Genomic DNA, 16,320 nt, shown 5'->3' on the forward strand with positions numbered 1-16,320 from the left:
TCAGCTTTTAAATACTTCTAAAAAGATCATGTGAACAGATGGAAAAATATATTTTTAATTAAATAATTTCCCCCACACTATAGCTGCAGTGTTGGCTCAGAAACCGTGTAATTTCTCATCCGAGTTTCTTTATGAGAACATCAAAGGATAAAAAGCTCTACATTTTCGTAGTTGGTTAAAATTGATAACCACCCCCCCATGCGCGCGCGCACACACACACACATACACACACACACACACACACACACACACACACACACACACACACATACCCAAAAAAGAATTTAGCCTTTAATCTCTTTTTATCCACGAAGACTAAAGCTCTGTACTCGACCCCGCGAGCGGCTCTCGCCTTCCGGGGCTGGAACCCGACTCAGATGTGAAGCGGCACTGAGCCGTTTAGCATGTTCGTGCCCAGCGCCCCCTGTTGGACACAGTAGGAGCTGCGCAGCGCCAGTCCCGGAAATCGCTGGAATCCTGCTCTGGGGTTAGAGAAAACTCATTATTGCCCTCCAAAAAAGAAACGGGATGCGGAAACAAATTTTTATATCCTTGAAAGATAATATAATATTAACTCAATAAAAAACTAAAGAGGCGATGCTACAATTTTAATTCAGTAAAAAATAAAGACTGTTCTATTCCTCCTCCTCACATCCCAGCCATCCCCCACCCGGTTTGGGTTTGTAACTCTTTTGAAAGGTTCTGCGATGGTAAAACAGGTAAAGAAAAGTGACGAAAAACAAAGCATTTTTTCTGTAGCCGTGGAGAATTAAGCAAAATATACTTCCTCCGTTTTGTCCACATTTTAAAAAAATTAAACGGAAGATGCTGCTGCTTGCTGTTTTGACGTTGTCAGCAGCGTCTTGAATGCCCTCGGAGGTCCTGCATGTGTTGTAACTGAGCCCTCGAGTAAAGGAAATAACTTGCTTTTATGTATTTATTTCCAGAGTATAATTAAAAGACCAGTCTCTTCTTTGAGTGTTTCCCATCCCCCAAACCAATACTGGTCAAAGTTTTTCCTTCCCAGATACTGGCTAAGAAACACATACTGGCTAAGAAACAGGTGCCTGGTATCTTTTTTCTTTTATCTTAGCCGTAGGATTTTGGGGAAGGTGTGCCAATGGTAAGGAAGGTTTTCTTTGAAATTCAGCATTTCGTTGACCAGGAATCTAAATTATCCTAGGGAAGGGGGAGTATTTTTACACTTCCAAAAAACTACCTGTCTACATAATAAAGAGCTTTGCCTTTATTATTATTATTATTTCTTCTTCTTTTTTTTTGGTCAGCAAGTGAGGGCAAAAGTAGCCTTTGAATTATTTCAGAAAGAGAAACTGTAAAAATGGCACATCCTCTGAATTTAAAACAATAGGGAAATGTGGGTTTGCTTAATTGTTTAAAATCAAATAGAAATAATTACTGTGCTAAATGAACAAGGTGTTTTAAGATTTACATCTTCGGGGTTATGGTTATTGATTTTAACTTCACCCTTAAGAAGTTTAGAGATCGCTTTTTTCTAAGTTTGCTTATTGACGGAAATCGTCTTAATTTTTCACAAAAGAATGGCTTTTAAAAATATTGAATACTATGGCTATGCAAGGTTTATGATACCTTTATGTTTATTCTTCCCACCTCCCAAAATTAGCGAATTCGAGATAACATTTCAAGGGGAATTGCTATTCAGTGCAATGAGAGCTGACTTCTCCATCTGGTTCCAGAATTAGATCTCGGCTTAGGTTTTTTAGTAAGTACGTTCAGATGCAATGGCAGGAGAGAAGAATCAAGCCTTTTGATAAAATCTCTACCCCGAATTCTATCGAAAACACAGGCAAGCGGGATTCCAGCCACAGCACCCCCACCTTTTGCTCTACCAAAGGCTTGTCCCCATTGCAGAAATAATATAGTCGGTGCTAGTTTTGTGAACTCGCGCCAACCGGTAAGGTAAGAAACGGTGCGCTGACAGCCGAGGTCCGAAGGCTACTCAGTGGTTCCCGCAGCCCGTGGGGTAGGGAGGCCAAAACCAGCAAAATGGAGGCGACGCCAGAAAAAGAGTATATGCCTGCTATTCGGAAGTGATGTCGAACGTGCAATAGCAGAGTCCTGGAGATTCCCACCCCGTTCCGCACCCAGGGGTCCCAGCCTGTTGGGTAGCAGGCTGTTGGGTGAAGGCAGGAGGGAGAAGCCGCACCTGGCTGCGGGCGGGTGGGCGTGCCGGGAGCGAGTGACCAACTTTGTAGGGCCCATGGAGAAAGCATAACCCCTAGTTGAGGAAAGAGAGCTAAACAAGTGGGTGGCCCAGGCCTGGGAATGCCACCCAGCTCTCCCGACGCAGTGTTATTTCTGTGGTCCCGGGGGGCCCCAGCACCTGCCCGAATCACACGCCCCAAGGCCGCCAGCAGGAAGGCAGCCCCTCCATCTTTGAGGGCTGAAGGGGGGGCTGCGAGTGACTGATTCCTTAGTAGCAGGGAAAACCGCAGCGGCTGGCAACGGGCCGCGTTTCTCCGCGGCGGCAAAGCGCCCTTTAGGGGCGGGGCAGGCATTTTTGGTCTCCTGTCCCAGCGTCCAGGCCTGAGCCCGCGCGGGTTGGCTGGGCGCCCTGCTTTGTAAGTAACCAATCTTGCTGGATTCTGAGGACTATCCAGGCGGATGGGCCCACTTAGCTTAGGCCCACTGAGTCCCTGCCAACTCCTCAGACCCTTTTCCCCTTCATCCCTCACACCTTTCATGATAAACCCAGGAAAGAACCCAAACTCTGAAAAACAGTACATGTGGTTTGGAGTTTGATAGTTATTTGGGTGTGGGGGACATGACTCTATTAATAAAGACTAAGATTCAAGGCTGAGCTCTCATTTATTAAATTTGCTCTTTCACTCTGTTTTTAAATTCTGGAGATCTTTCAGTTTCGTTGCTCCAACCCTGACACAGACAAAGGCCCCAGGGAGAAAGCCCAGCCGGGCTTGAAGCAGTTGAGGTATAGACTGATACTCATCTCTCCATCACTCAGATGGGCAGATAAGCACTGCCAGACTGGGGGTCCTAATCCAGGGCCCAGCGGCTACGTGGGTTGCTGCAGGGTGTTGAAACCACAAGTACAACTTGACATCATTGAGCCCACGGTGCTTGTCAATAATCTGTGAATTAGGTGCAGAGATTGTCACTGTAGATCATAACAGTTTCTGAAGGACTCATTACAGCCTATCGTGTCAATGATCTTCAAATTAAGGAGGGGGGGTGGGGCGAGACGAAAAAGGAGTGGAGAGAGCCAGCAAAAAGGGAAGAAGGGTGAGAGGGAAGATAAAAGTCAGAGCCCCAGCTCCGAAGGAGCCTTTAAAGATTATCAGGCCAGCGATCTGAGAATTCCATTGGGATGGGTTTGGAAACCCAACTCCATCTGAGCCAGGACTGGAAGAGGGGCGCTGGGGGCAAGCAGAAGTGGGCCCCTGGGAAGGCCGACTTCTCAGGCATTTCTTTTGAGACCGGAGTAGCTTTTGGGAGAGGGTTCCAGATGTCAATGGGAGGCCTTGAGGATGCCAGCCCGCCCAGGATGGGTGTACACTTTGATTTAGAGCACTTTCCAGGGCAAGCCGCAGCTGCAGATCTTTGAAAAAAGTGGTAATAGTTTCGTTTAGGGATGATGGCGATTGTAGGATGACTTTTTTTCCCAATGGTTTGCTTTAACTTCTTTTCATGCCACAGGTGAAAGCTTTCTTCCTTTTCCTCTGATAGTATTCCTGTCTGTCCCTCACATGTTACGTAGATCTAATTTCTTTCCCCAACTTGTTTTTTTGGGTGCCAAACACATCAGCCCTCTCAGATTTTATCACTTTTGTGGTTTGTATTGAGTCCAACTGTACTTCTGGAAAGGGAACTTGTGGATAACACAGTAGCAGTATGTTCCGTAAGATTCCAGAAGAAAGAAGACTAAATTCCATTTATGCGGTGTGGCAGGGGCCAGGCTAAGGGAAAGAGGTTTTCCCTGCTTGGTAAATTGTCCTTGCAGTGAAAGGGTAGCCCAGCCTGCACTGGAGTGTCATTTAATACTGGCTAGAGAAAGGTTAAGGAAAGTGTAGGTTTGTTTTTCCCACAAAGTTGTGGTCACAACTAAACGAAGTAATCACAGTTGAAGAATTTAAAACAACTGTTTTTTTTTTCTCTAAAATGAGGGTAATAACCCTAGCCACTGGAAAATTGGGATTCTAAGGAAGACCTTTTCCTTTGGTATGATTAATTGCATAAGATAGTGTGGTCAATCAGAGAGATATGTATTTAGACTCAAGCAACGATTTACAGGTGTAAAAGGTCCAGTGGCTTTTTGGGCTACCTGGAGTTCCTACTGATCATTTTGCCTTTTAAAAATTTTTCTTCTAATTTTAAAAATAAAAGTCATAGATTTAATGCAACTGAAAACCACTGGTGGCAGCTCTTTAGGTTTTCAGTTTATGTTTTTAAAAGGGAATTTATATTTAAAATAATTAAATCATTTAATGGTCCCACTACATTTTCTCCTAGACAACAGCTGTAGTGCAGGGATAGAATCTTAACTTATGTTAAAATTGCTTGATAATTCAGAAATGGAAATGAAATTGTGAATTAATTTCTCCAGAAAATATTTGAGCTAGAATATAAGAAGGATGTTCATATATAATACTGTAAGTAACATGATGATTATTATATGCAGCTTGAAAGACCTACACAAATGATTATATACTACTTTTGTTGCTATAATTTAAAGTAAGGGGAAATACATTTAGTTTTATAACTATTGAATTCTTTTCAAAATGTATTTATTTCATCAGTGAGAATTAGATGAAAGAGAATGAGTAAAAAGGGGAGCTGAATGCAAAGCTGTTCTGCATTCCTTAGGTTTCAAGGGTACTTACAGCTCTTGAGTGAAATTATTTGGTGAAATTGGGTCTGGACTGAAACAGCAATTGTTATCCCTTGTTCATTTGTTAAGTGTAATACCACTTCTGGAAATTAAAGGCAAGGTGCTGAAAGGACAGACAAGAAGAAAAAAATATGATTAAGCAATTTGAAATTGCCAGTGTACCATGCAGCCATATGCATATCTCTATCTTAGTAAATAGAAAGGGATGGAGATATATGTTTATTCTTTTATCATCTAGAAACATTCATTATAGTTACTGTCACTAATCCTTCACACTTCCAAAATCTGACAAGTTTGACATAGGAAAAAAATGGGGGAAATGTAGATGAAAGAGTTTCTATCATTTTGAAAATTGTGTTATAAAAATTAAGGTGTCTATCCCCTCTAGGAATTCCTATGAGGGATCCTTCACAGTCTAAAGGAAATGAAGTTTGACAATGGTACAATTCAGTTTTGAATTTTTGCTCTTGCTTTCTATATCCTAACCTTTTCCAGCTTATTTCTTGTTGATTATTTTTGGAAAGTATGCAATGCTCTTTTAAGGGAAAAAAAAATCTTCTAATGCACTTATTTACCTTCATTTATATGTGTTTGTTTCTGAAATGAAGAATCAAGCTTTGGTCATTCTGGAAGTCGTGTAGCATGCTCCAATTTGAAGTCACTGAGATCTTTTGTAACTTACAGAGAAGGAAATGTTTTAAAAATTGGCTTATGCCAGTCTCCTTACTCTGTAATTCTCAATTTTCTTGTATTACATGATAAATATAAATATCATCTCACCAAATTGTACCAGCATTGTCCTAAACATTTAAATTTTCCTTTATTTTTGGCCTTTAAAATTAGAAACTTTTCTCCAGTTGCTGTACTTAGCTTTTTAGTTTTGTTTTCTTCTCACTTACCAGACTACTGGTATCATCTCTTTCACTGCAGTATGATTGCTGCTATGGTCACTTTTAGAGGAGATTGTTGGAAGGTTAGGATTCGGAGGAAACATGACAAAAAAGGGAAGAAAAAACACCCTTCATTTGACCACATCTGGCTGCTTGTATATTTAACCAGTTCTAGAATTAGAAAACCTTCCTGTACATTTTCTTCTATTTTTCTCACTTTTTTCCTTACGTAATGAAATTAAAACTTTTGAAGCCCACAGTTGACATTTTTCAGAAAATTGAGTTATCAAGGCAGTAATTATTTCACGGGGAGATAAAACTCTCATAGCCCTAACTGTCAAATAGGGCCCTTTTCAGATTTTAATTACAAAATAAAATTAGTCTGCTCTTCCTCAGAATGGTTTGTGAGTGGTTAAACAGAGCTTTCCCCCAATACTGGTGGTCGTCAAACTCTGCTAATTAGCAATGCTGAGAAATTCCAGTTAACAAGGACATTCTCCAAGACTCTGCAGGTTCCCTGCCGTTTGCCTTCATTTCCATAAGAAGATTAAGAGAGGAGGGGAACACACTCAAATGCAGATGCAGAAAAGAAGCGTTTTTTAACAAGCATCATAATAGTAAGATGCTTGGCTAGTTCTCACCTAATTACTGCAAGTTAAACCTCTATTTGACACTAAGAAGAAAAAATAAGTCTACAGTCCCCTATCTCCACAAAATTGTTAGTTGGTTTCAGATATAATACTTGAGGAGTGCTCAGGAGGCTTTAGGAGAGAAAAATCAATGTGAAAGATTTTTAAATAAAATTGAGTTACACTTAACAGTTAAGGCCTTTTGGCTAGGGCCTATAATAGAACAAAATAAAATCAGAATATTCCAGGAGTCATGCATTTTTGTTACTAACTACTAATCTTGCTCTAAAAGTATGTAGCTTTTTGTTGCCCATGGAAGGGAAGTGTTACACTCCCTTTAGATTAAGCACTTTCAATTTTCGTAAATTGTGCCAATGGCAACATTTTAGATTCTCAGAGGATGAAGCATCCTGTTCCAAGTCTTTTTTGATTGTCTAGTAGTCAATGGTATATTGTTGTTAGTACTGTAGCTGTCTATTACAAACCTAAAACAGTGTTGCTTCTGTCATCTATTGGAATTGTTATAGTTATTATATTTAGGGATCAGTGATGGTGCTGGATTGAAATAGAGTGGGCAGTGATCTGATTTTTTTAAATGCATATGTTCTAAAAAATCTAATGAGAAAATGTTCCTGCTATCACCATCTTCTTTAATCTTATTTTCATAGCACATTATTATGCATAATCGCCAGCCACAGTTAGTTTATTGTCTCGATAAGTACAGCAGGCTTAATTAAAATAAAGCTGTAAATAAATGCAACCAGTGATAACACAATTGTAATGTATTACCATAGCTTATTTATGTGATAAAAGCAATTAATAAAAGACCTAGCCAACCCCTTTAACCTCTTAAATACATTATTATAGAGTTCATGCACAAACACATGCATCTGAGAATGTGTAAAAGCTGTTATATATCCTCCCAAGGAAAAAAATTGTGCCTTGAGAGAAAGGCAGCGAGATTTAAAAGATTTGTGTCTATAACCATCTGTTATTAGTAGTTATTTTAACAAATATACCCCACCCTTATCCACACCAATTCCCTGGTTGTTTCTCCAAACAATTATCCACAAGCTTTTTAAAGTTTTTAGAATAATACTATTAAGCAGACCGATGCATACACAATCACAAAGTGAATGCTTGGTCTGCCCTTCGTGGCGTCTGGACAATCATAATTCATTCACATGTTGAATCTCATAATTTGTACCTATTTTTTCCCATGGTCTAACCTCCCACTTACCTCGAGGTTGTATGGATATTTCTAAGTTAGGCAAATTAAATCTGATTCTTATGATTTGGTTCCGCAGCTTATAAGATATGTTAACTTTTCTTTTGTTTAGATTATGTATAATTAGTCTGATCTTCCATCCCCCTCTTTTTTTTTTTTTTTTTACTTTATTTTCAAACACCTTCTTTTAAAGGTAAAAGCAATAGTCCTGGAAAAGCGAATCTACCAGCAGGGGGCGTACCAGCCACATCCCTGAAACCAGCCGCGCTGAAAAGCCGGTGGCCGCCTTTTCTTCCCCAGATCTTCTCAACCTTTTCTCTTTCCTAATCTCCAGGTCCGTGTTTACCTTAATATTACACCTCGATTAAACAGAAAACAGTGCTTTATTTTGAAGAGCGCCGAATATGTATGCATTTTTGAGAAACCCAATCTCACCCTTTCCGGGTTCCCAAGAACTAAAACTAGCCATAACTTGAGAGAAAAAGGAGAAACTTCGGGGGGCAGGAAGATTGATTGGAAATAACTTAAGGAAAGTCTGCAGAATTCTTTTTTTTACAACTTTTCTGAGTTTCCAGTGGGTATATGTAGTGTGAGTTTGACAGTAACAGGCTAGGGAGGGCAGAGATTGGAGAAATTGGGGGTCGGGGAAGTGATTATGGGAAGAAGGTTAGTAAGGAACGAAACAATGCACCATTTTGTAAAGATAATAAATGGAACGTGGCTGGTAGATACTATTCAGTACATTTTCTTAGGGTGAGTAAGGGTAGACCAGGGGAGGAGGGGGCGGAGAGAGTGTTACAGAAGAAAGAAAATAAGTAACCCCGATGGTTTAAGCCCTTTATAAAAAAGAAATGGCACCAGGTTTTTTTTTTTTCTTTATTCCCCCCCCACCACCCCACCCTTTGTAGTCAAGTGCATTTTAGCCACAAAGATCCCAACAAGAGAGTGGAAGGAAACTTAGACGAGGCTTTGTTTGACTCCGTGTAGCGACAACAAGAGAAACAAAACTACCTATTTGTAACGGACGTGCTGCCATTGCCCTCCGCATTGAGCGCCTACCTATTGAAATCTTTACGTCGGGACAATGGGAGAGCGGCTAAAATTACCCTCTTGGGTCCTGGGCGGGCAAGATTCCTGAGCCCCTACCCCCGCCCGCATCTCATCCTCCTCTTGCTGGGCTCCCCCTTCCCCAGTCCCGGCCGCCTTCTCCCAGTGTGCGCTGCCTGCACCTGTGCCTGGAGAGCATCGACCCCGCCTCCCAGCCCTTGAGCCCCTTTGCGGCGCAGCCCCAGCCTTGCGCGGCCTGGGCTTTGCGGCCACCACAGTGGAAATCGACGGGGGAAATGCCAGGGCTGGTTTTGCTCGAGTCCTGGGAACTCTGCGTGGGAGGGAGTTTGTGACTGCGGCCCAAAAGCCACCTCCGTACAGTGCCGTGGGATGCCAGGAAGTTGAAATCACCCTCCCCCCATCGCCTGCACTTTTGAGCGCCCTTCCGTCTGTCTCTTTCCCCAGCCCCCATTTGAAACCCGCACGACCGAAACCCTTCTTTCGGGGAGGCATGGGATGGGAATGGGGAGTGGGGGGAGACAGTAGGAGCATCCCCTTTGCTACGGTTGAATGAAGACAGTCTAGTGGGAGATGTGGCTGGGGCTAAGAGGAAGAGCTGCAGTTTCCTGGGCCAAAGAGCTGAGTTGGACAGGGAGATGGCAGCTTACCAAGGCCTGCCGGTTCTCAGCTCTAGAGTCTGCCTTATGGTCTGAGCAGGATTTACTTTTAAGAACAGAGCAAGTTACGTGGAATCAAGGAAGGTTTTGAGGACAGAGGTTTGGGTCTCCTAACTTCTAGTCGGGACTGTGAGAAGGGCGTGAGAGAGTGCTGGCACCTCTAAGGTAAGAGAGGAAAGCGGAAGAGCGAAGTACGGGAGCGGCATCAGAGGGGCTGGAGTTGGGGGGGAGTGCTGTGGATGAGCGGGAGAACAATGACACACCAACTCCTGCACTGGCTGTTTCCAGAAATACGAGTTGGACAGCCGCCCTGAGCCACCCACTGTGCCCTGCCCCACCCCCGCACCTTAGCTGCTTCCCGCGTCCCATCCTCATTTAAGTACCCTGCATCAAAAAGTAAATCAATATTAAGTTTAAAGAAAAAAAAAACCCACGTAGTCTTAGTGCTGTTTACCCACTTCCTTCGAAAAGGCGTGTGGTGTGACCTGTTGCTGCGAGAGGGGATACAAAGGTTTCTCAGTGGCTGGCAGGCTGGCTCTGGGAGCCTCCTCCCCCTCCTCGCCTGCCCCCTCCTCCTCCGGCCTCCCCCGCGCGGCCGGCGGCGCGGGAGGCCCCGCCCCCTTTCATGCAAAACCCGGCAGCGAGGCTGGGCTCGAGTGGAGGAGCCGCCGCGCGCTGATTGGTCGCTAGAAACCCATTTATTCCCTGACAGCCCCCGTCACATGGATGGTTGTCTATTAACTTGTTCAAAAAAGTATCAGGAGTTGTCAAGGCAGAGAAGAGAGTGTTTGCAAAAGGGGGAAAGTAGTTTGCTGCCTCTTTAAGACTAGGACTGAGAGAAAGAAGAGGAGAGAGAAAGAAAGGGAGAGAAGTTTGAGCCCCAGGCTTAAGCCTTTCCAAAAAATAATAATAACAATCATCGGCGGCGGCAGGATCGGCCAGAGGAGGAGGGAAGCGCTTTTTTTGATCCTGATTCCAGTTTGCCTCTCTCTTTTTTTCCCCCAAATTATTCTTCGCCTGATTTTCCTCGCGGAGCCCTGCGCTCCCGACACCCCCGCCCGCCTCCCCTCCTCCTCTCCCCCCGCCCGCGGGCCCCCCAAAGTCCCGGCCGGGCCGAGGGTCGGCGGCCGCCGGCGGGCCGGGCCCGCGCACAGCGCCCGCATGTACAACATGATGGAGACGGAGCTGAAGCCGCCGGGCCCGCAGCAAACTTCGGGGGGCGGCGGCGGCGGCGGCAACTCCACCGCGGCGGCGGCCGGCGGCAACCAGAAGAACAGCCCGGACCGCGTCAAGCGGCCCATGAATGCCTTCATGGTGTGGTCCCGCGGGCAGCGGCGCAAGATGGCCCAGGAGAACCCCAAGATGCACAACTCGGAGATCAGCAAGCGCCTGGGCGCCGAGTGGAAACTTTTGTCGGAGACGGAGAAGCGGCCGTTCATCGACGAGGCTAAGCGGCTGCGAGCGCTGCACATGAAGGAGCACCCGGATTATAAATACCGGCCCCGGCGGAAAACCAAGACGCTCATGAAGAAGGATAAGTACACGCTGCCCGGCGGGCTGCTGGCCCCCGGCGGCAACAGCATGGCGAGCGGGGTCGGGGTGGGCGCCGGCCTGGGCGCGGGCGTGAACCAGCGCATGGACAGTTACGCGCACATGAACGGCTGGAGCAACGGCAGCTACAGCATGATGCAGGACCAGCTGGGCTACCCGCAGCACCCGGGCCTCAACGCGCACGGCGCAGCGCAGATGCAGCCCATGCACCGCTACGATGTGAGCGCCCTGCAGTACAACTCCATGACCAGCTCGCAGACCTACATGAACGGCTCGCCCACCTACAGCATGTCCTACTCGCAGCAGGGCACCCCTGGCATGGCTCTTGGCTCCATGGGTTCGGTGGTCAAGTCCGAAGCCAGCTCTAGCCCTCCTGTGGTTACCTCTTCCTCCCACTCCAGGGCGCCCTGCCAGGCCGGGGACCTCCGGGACATGATCAGCATGTATCTCCCCGGCGCCGAGGTGCCGGAACCCGCCGCCCCCAGCAGACTTCACATGTCCCAGCACTACCAGAGCGGCCCGGTGCCCGGCACGGCCATTAACGGCACACTGCCCCTCTCACACATGTGAGGGCCGGACAGCGAACTGGAGGGGGGAGAAATTTTCAAAGAAAAACGAGGGAAATGGGAGGGGTGCAAAAGAGGAGAGTAAGAAACAGCATGGAGAAAACCCGGTACGCTCAAAAAGAAAAAGGAAAAAAAATCCCATTACCCACAGCAAATGACAGCTGCAAAAGAGAACGCCAATCCCATCCACACTCACGCAAAAACCGCGATGCCGACAAGAAAACTTTTATGAGAGAGATCCTGGACTTCTTTTTGGGGGACTATTTTTGTACAGAGAAAACCAGGGGAGGGTGGGGAGGGCGGGGGAATGGACCTTGTATAGATCTGGAGGAAAGAAAGCTACGAAAAACTTTTTAAAAGTTCTAGTGGTACGGTAGGAGCTTTGCAGGAAGTTTGCAAAAGTCTTTACCAATAATATTTAGAGCTAGTCTCCAAGCGACGAAAAAAATGTTTTAATATTTGCAAGCAACTTTTGTACAGTATTTATCGAGATAAACATGGCAATCAAAATGTCCATTGTTTATAAGCTGAGAATTTGCCAATATTTTTCAAGGAGAGGCTTCTTGCTGAATTTTGATTCTGCAGCTGAAATTTAGGACAGTTGCAAACGTGGAAAGAAGAAAATTATTCAAATTTGGACATTTTAATTGTTTAAAAATTGTACAAAAGGAAAAAATTAGAATAAGTACTGGCGAACCATCTCTGTGGTCTTGTTTAAAAGGGCAAAAGTTTTAGATTGTACTAAATTTTATAACTTACTGTTAAAAGCAAAAATGGCCATGCAGGTTGACATCGTTGGTAATTTATAATAGCTTTTGTTCAATCCCAACTTTCCATTTTGTTCAGATAAAAAAAACCATGAAATTACTGTGTTTGAAATATTTTCTTATGGTTTGTAATATTTCTGTAAATTTATTGTGATATTTTAAGGTTTTCCCCCCTTTATTTTCCGTAGTTGTATTTTAAAAGATTCGGCTCTGTATTATTTGAATCAGTCTGCCGAGAATCCATGTACATATTTGAACTAATATCATCCTTATAACAGGTACATTTTCAACTTAAGTTTTTACTCCATTATGCACAGTTTGAGATAAATAAATTTTTGAAATATGGACACTGAAATTATTCTTGAGTCTTTCATTTATTTGGATAACACTGTGATTATACATAACTTCTCGGGGAATTATAATACTGTGCTCAGCCAAGAAAGCAAAATACCAAAAACCTTGGTATTACTAGTCCAGCATCATGTGCTAATGTTAACTGCAAAAAAGAAACGGCTGGATGATTAATAAGTACTGGAAAAACTGAAATTTCTGTCATTTCTAAAATAGAAACTAGAGACATATATTGTAAATCCGCCCCCTCCTTTTCTAAGCAGCATGAATAAGCATGATGGGGACTTATACTTAAAACTGATTTATGCCACTTGTTGCCAGAAAGGATTCAATTCTGAAATTTTTCATGTAGTTTAGCAGATGGGGTATTGAGCCAAATCAGAACCAGGTTGGCTGGTTTTGTTTTCATTTTCTTCACAGCACAATGGCCCTTTGAAACCTGGCTATAGAGAAAAATGATGCTTCTTGTATCAGAATAATTGCAAACTAGACATGCAAAGTGTTCATCTGCTGGGTGGGTGTTTGGATTACTCTGGCCCTGCTATTGTCTGGGAGGAAACAAGTGGTTTGCGTTCTTTGTTCCTTGACTTCATAAACTTTCTCCTCTACATTTTCCTGTTCGGGGAGAGGGAAAGAAAAGAACATCTTGCAGAACTCCCCGGCTTATCATAAACATAGTTTCTTTTATTATTTATTTTCTTTTTTCCCCTCTCTCTCCCTCTCTCCCTGAATTCCATTTCTTAAATTGGCAGCGCGGGTCCAAGCCTGTAGCCCCAAATCGGATAATCTCTGCAGCTGATAACAAGCAAAAGAGAAGCCAGGCAACAGCCATATTAAAGAAGAAAACAATCAACTCTGAGGTAGATATTTTACTTTGTCCGGTCTAATCATATTTGGAGATGATTATGCTTTTGATCTGTTAACAATGTTTTACTACTGTAGTAGAGAAGTGGGGGAGGGGAAAGGGGTGGGGAAACAAGATTGGATTTGTTGTGTGGTTTTGTTTTTGTTTTTTTTTTTTTTTTTTTGCCCTAGGAAAGGTAAAGAAAGGCTATAGTTGTCCTCAGTGGGAGTGGAAAAGTTGAGACATCGCCATGGTCTTTGAATTAGCGATGCTTCTGCATCACCACCCACCCTTGCTTTGGGGCAGCTGGATAATCTGTTACCTAGTCAGGGACTTTTCTACTTTATTTACTACTTGATTCGCTCATCTTCCCCCACCCACGGGGACCAGGAACCAACAGTCGGGCACTCTTAAGAGCACGGGTTTGCTTCCCACAATTTCAAGAGCTTGTCGTGTCAACTTGCTACAACTTTGGAGAAGTTGGAATCCGGCAGCGTCTTCCACCCTTGAGTAAAGTACCCGCTGCAGCCACTAAGTTAGCTCATCCCGTTGGTTTGCATCTTCTCGTTTCCAAGAAAGTATTTCTTTCTCATGGTGTTGCTAATGTTAGCTCTGGGCTGAACTGAGGATATCTCATATTTTCTGTACTTTCTATTTTTTTCTAGATTGCTTTGTTTTAGATATGTACTGGTTTTTATTTATTACTTTTTTAATCCTCATTTTTAGGATAACATTGTACTGGGAAGGGACAATTATTATTCCAGTTCCCAATTCTAAGCAAGGCATTTTCCCCCCTAATTAATGCAGAGACTCTAAAAGAATTTCCCCTAGCCCGGCCAGCCATTGTAATGCATATACGGATTATTCACGTGGTAATGAGCACATTCGCCAGTTCTTGCTCACACATACGAATAAAAGAAACTTTGAATAAAGATCCAAATGATCATGCTGGGGGAGTGGGGAGGATATTCCCGGAATTTGAGGCAGTCAACTATATAGATTATATATATTTTGAAAATAGAAATATATTAGAAATATGTATAGAGGTTTACAGTAATTGCACTGCACTCACCTCTCATTTTTTAAAAAAAGCCCACAGGGTCAGCAACTTGCTGGCAAAATGGTCAGGTTCAAATATTTAGCAAAAGGAAAGGGAGCACAATAATTTGGGAAGTAGAACTAGCTGTGAATAATTGTCACTGTCTGCATAAAACAAGAGAACTCCCGTTCCCCCTCCTATCCCTTCATATCTCCAAGCCAAATAGTTGAAAAATGAAAGTCAAAATATTTCGTTTGCAAATACAAATGCTTTTGATAACTACATCTGAGGGAAATGATACATATCTTGTACCATCATTCATTTGATTAAATTAAGTGGTTACCTGAGATATGTAATTTCATGGCTAGATTAATATAGAACATATAATATTTTAATAATAATGTGATTTTCAAGGAGAGTAAACCCATAAACTTGCCCAGAGATGGTTATCTCATGGTGCTGACGATAGTTGTTGTTTAGTTCTTTTCCTCTGGATATTATTCTGCTCAATGAAACCACTCAATTTCCAGTCAAATAGGGTGAATTTAAATGTTTTGTTAATCATATACACAGAATAGAAATGTGCAAAAGGATGAGAGTATAGTCTGTTCTTTCTGCAATTTTTTCTCTCCCCAAACCACCCGCCCCCCCTCCCAGCATACTTTAAATAAAGAGCGTTAAAATATTTTGCTGAGCTGTAGTAGATTAGCAAGGTTTCTTGCCAATGCTGGGAAGCTGGTATTACAGACCATCCCAGGGGAAAATGGCTCACATTAACCACTAAATGAATATTTGACAAGGGCTCATTCGGAGGTATTATTACTATAAACGTGTCCCTACTGGACTTTTCAAGGGTCAAAGAGCAATGCTTCAATTAATTATTTAGACTGCTAGTAGATTTGGTGGTAATAGCTGTACTTATTTCTAGAAATCGACACATTCTTACAGTAGGAAAATCTCAGGAGAATCTTCTCCATCAGCAACACCTTGGATTGAAATACACATGGAGCCCTGGCATTCTAAAGCTGACTTTTTCATAAAACCTTTCCCTGGGCTGGTGGGGGGTGGGGGGCACAGAATTATAGTCTCTTTTTCTGTTTCACTGGCTGTTTTTTTGGTTGAAAAGAAAAAAAAACAGAACACAATAATTTATCTTAATATCCACATCATGTGTGGCAAGGTCTTTTAGGGATTTGCAATATGGGGCAAAAGGGGAGGGTGCTTATTTACAACCTTTGCCTTTTCTAAGTAGAGATGTCACAGGATTTCAGAGACTCAGGGAGGCCCTGAATTTAGACAGCATACACATTCCTGTTTGCCAATAAAATGCAAGTTTGAAAGTGGAAGTTTCCATAAGCTGAGTACCCTTAGTTCTAGTAGTCTCGAGTAAATTGGGGTACAAGGTAGTCCCTCCTTCTCTCCCCACCTATTGGTCTGAACACTGCAAGGTGCAGTAGGGGGGCCAGTGTTCCATTTCTGCCGTGTCATAGGTTCCTCCGTGGCCCTAGGTAAAATGGTAAGGGAATGATTTTGAGGGTAAGATTCCTCGACAATAATATAAATTGAATGAATAAGAGATAAGCTGCAAGAATGGGGGGGGGTGGCGGTGGGAACAGTAATTACAAACCCAATTCATTCAGCTTTTCAGAACTTTTGTTGTGGGAGCTCCATTGACGGGTTTTGAGCTGCCAGTTTTCTCACATTAAAAAGAACTGATCAGCGCCTCAGGGGGACAAGAAATACCGCGCAACTGCATAGTGATGGGGTCTTCATTTAGAACCATTACAAGACGAAAATTAAACAGTGCCTTTGTGTGCATGAGGTTTACTTTTCAACTGCTAACAGT

General features: G+C 43.3%; 1 protein-coding gene and 1 long non-coding RNA gene across 2 annotated transcripts in view; both read left to right on the top strand.

Moving 5' to 3' along the window:
* The window catches only part of LOC105740518, a 43,255-nt gene that overhangs the window by 2,561 nt on the left and 24,374 nt on the right, over positions 1-16,320 (top strand). Inside the window, exon 2 of the long non-coding RNA XR_001116562.2 lies at positions 13,344-13,451. This is a non-coding gene — a long non-coding RNA (uncharacterized LOC105740518). The remainder of the gene's footprint in view (positions 1-13,343; positions 13,452-16,320) is intronic.
* Positions 10,088-12,595, top strand: SOX2 (SRY-box transcription factor 2). The gene has a single exon (XM_030822867.1). It carries the CDS (start codon positions 10,518-10,520, stop codon positions 11,475-11,477), a length of 960 nt encoding a protein of 319 aa, XP_030678727.1. The 5' UTR covers positions 10,088-10,517; the 3' UTR covers positions 11,478-12,595.

The sequence above is a fragment of the Nomascus leucogenys genome, chromosome 11 (assembly GCF_006542625.1).
Source record: "Nomascus leucogenys isolate Asia chromosome 11, Asia_NLE_v1, whole genome shotgun sequence".
Classification (NCBI taxonomy): Eukaryota; Metazoa; Chordata; class Mammalia; order Primates; family Hylobatidae; genus Nomascus; species Nomascus leucogenys.

Excerpts from the sequence above, each read along its gene's own strand:
- SOX2 (XM_030822867.1), top strand. The coding sequence starts at position 10,518 with ATGTACAACATGATGGAGACGGAGCTGAAGCCGCCGGGCCCGCAGCAA.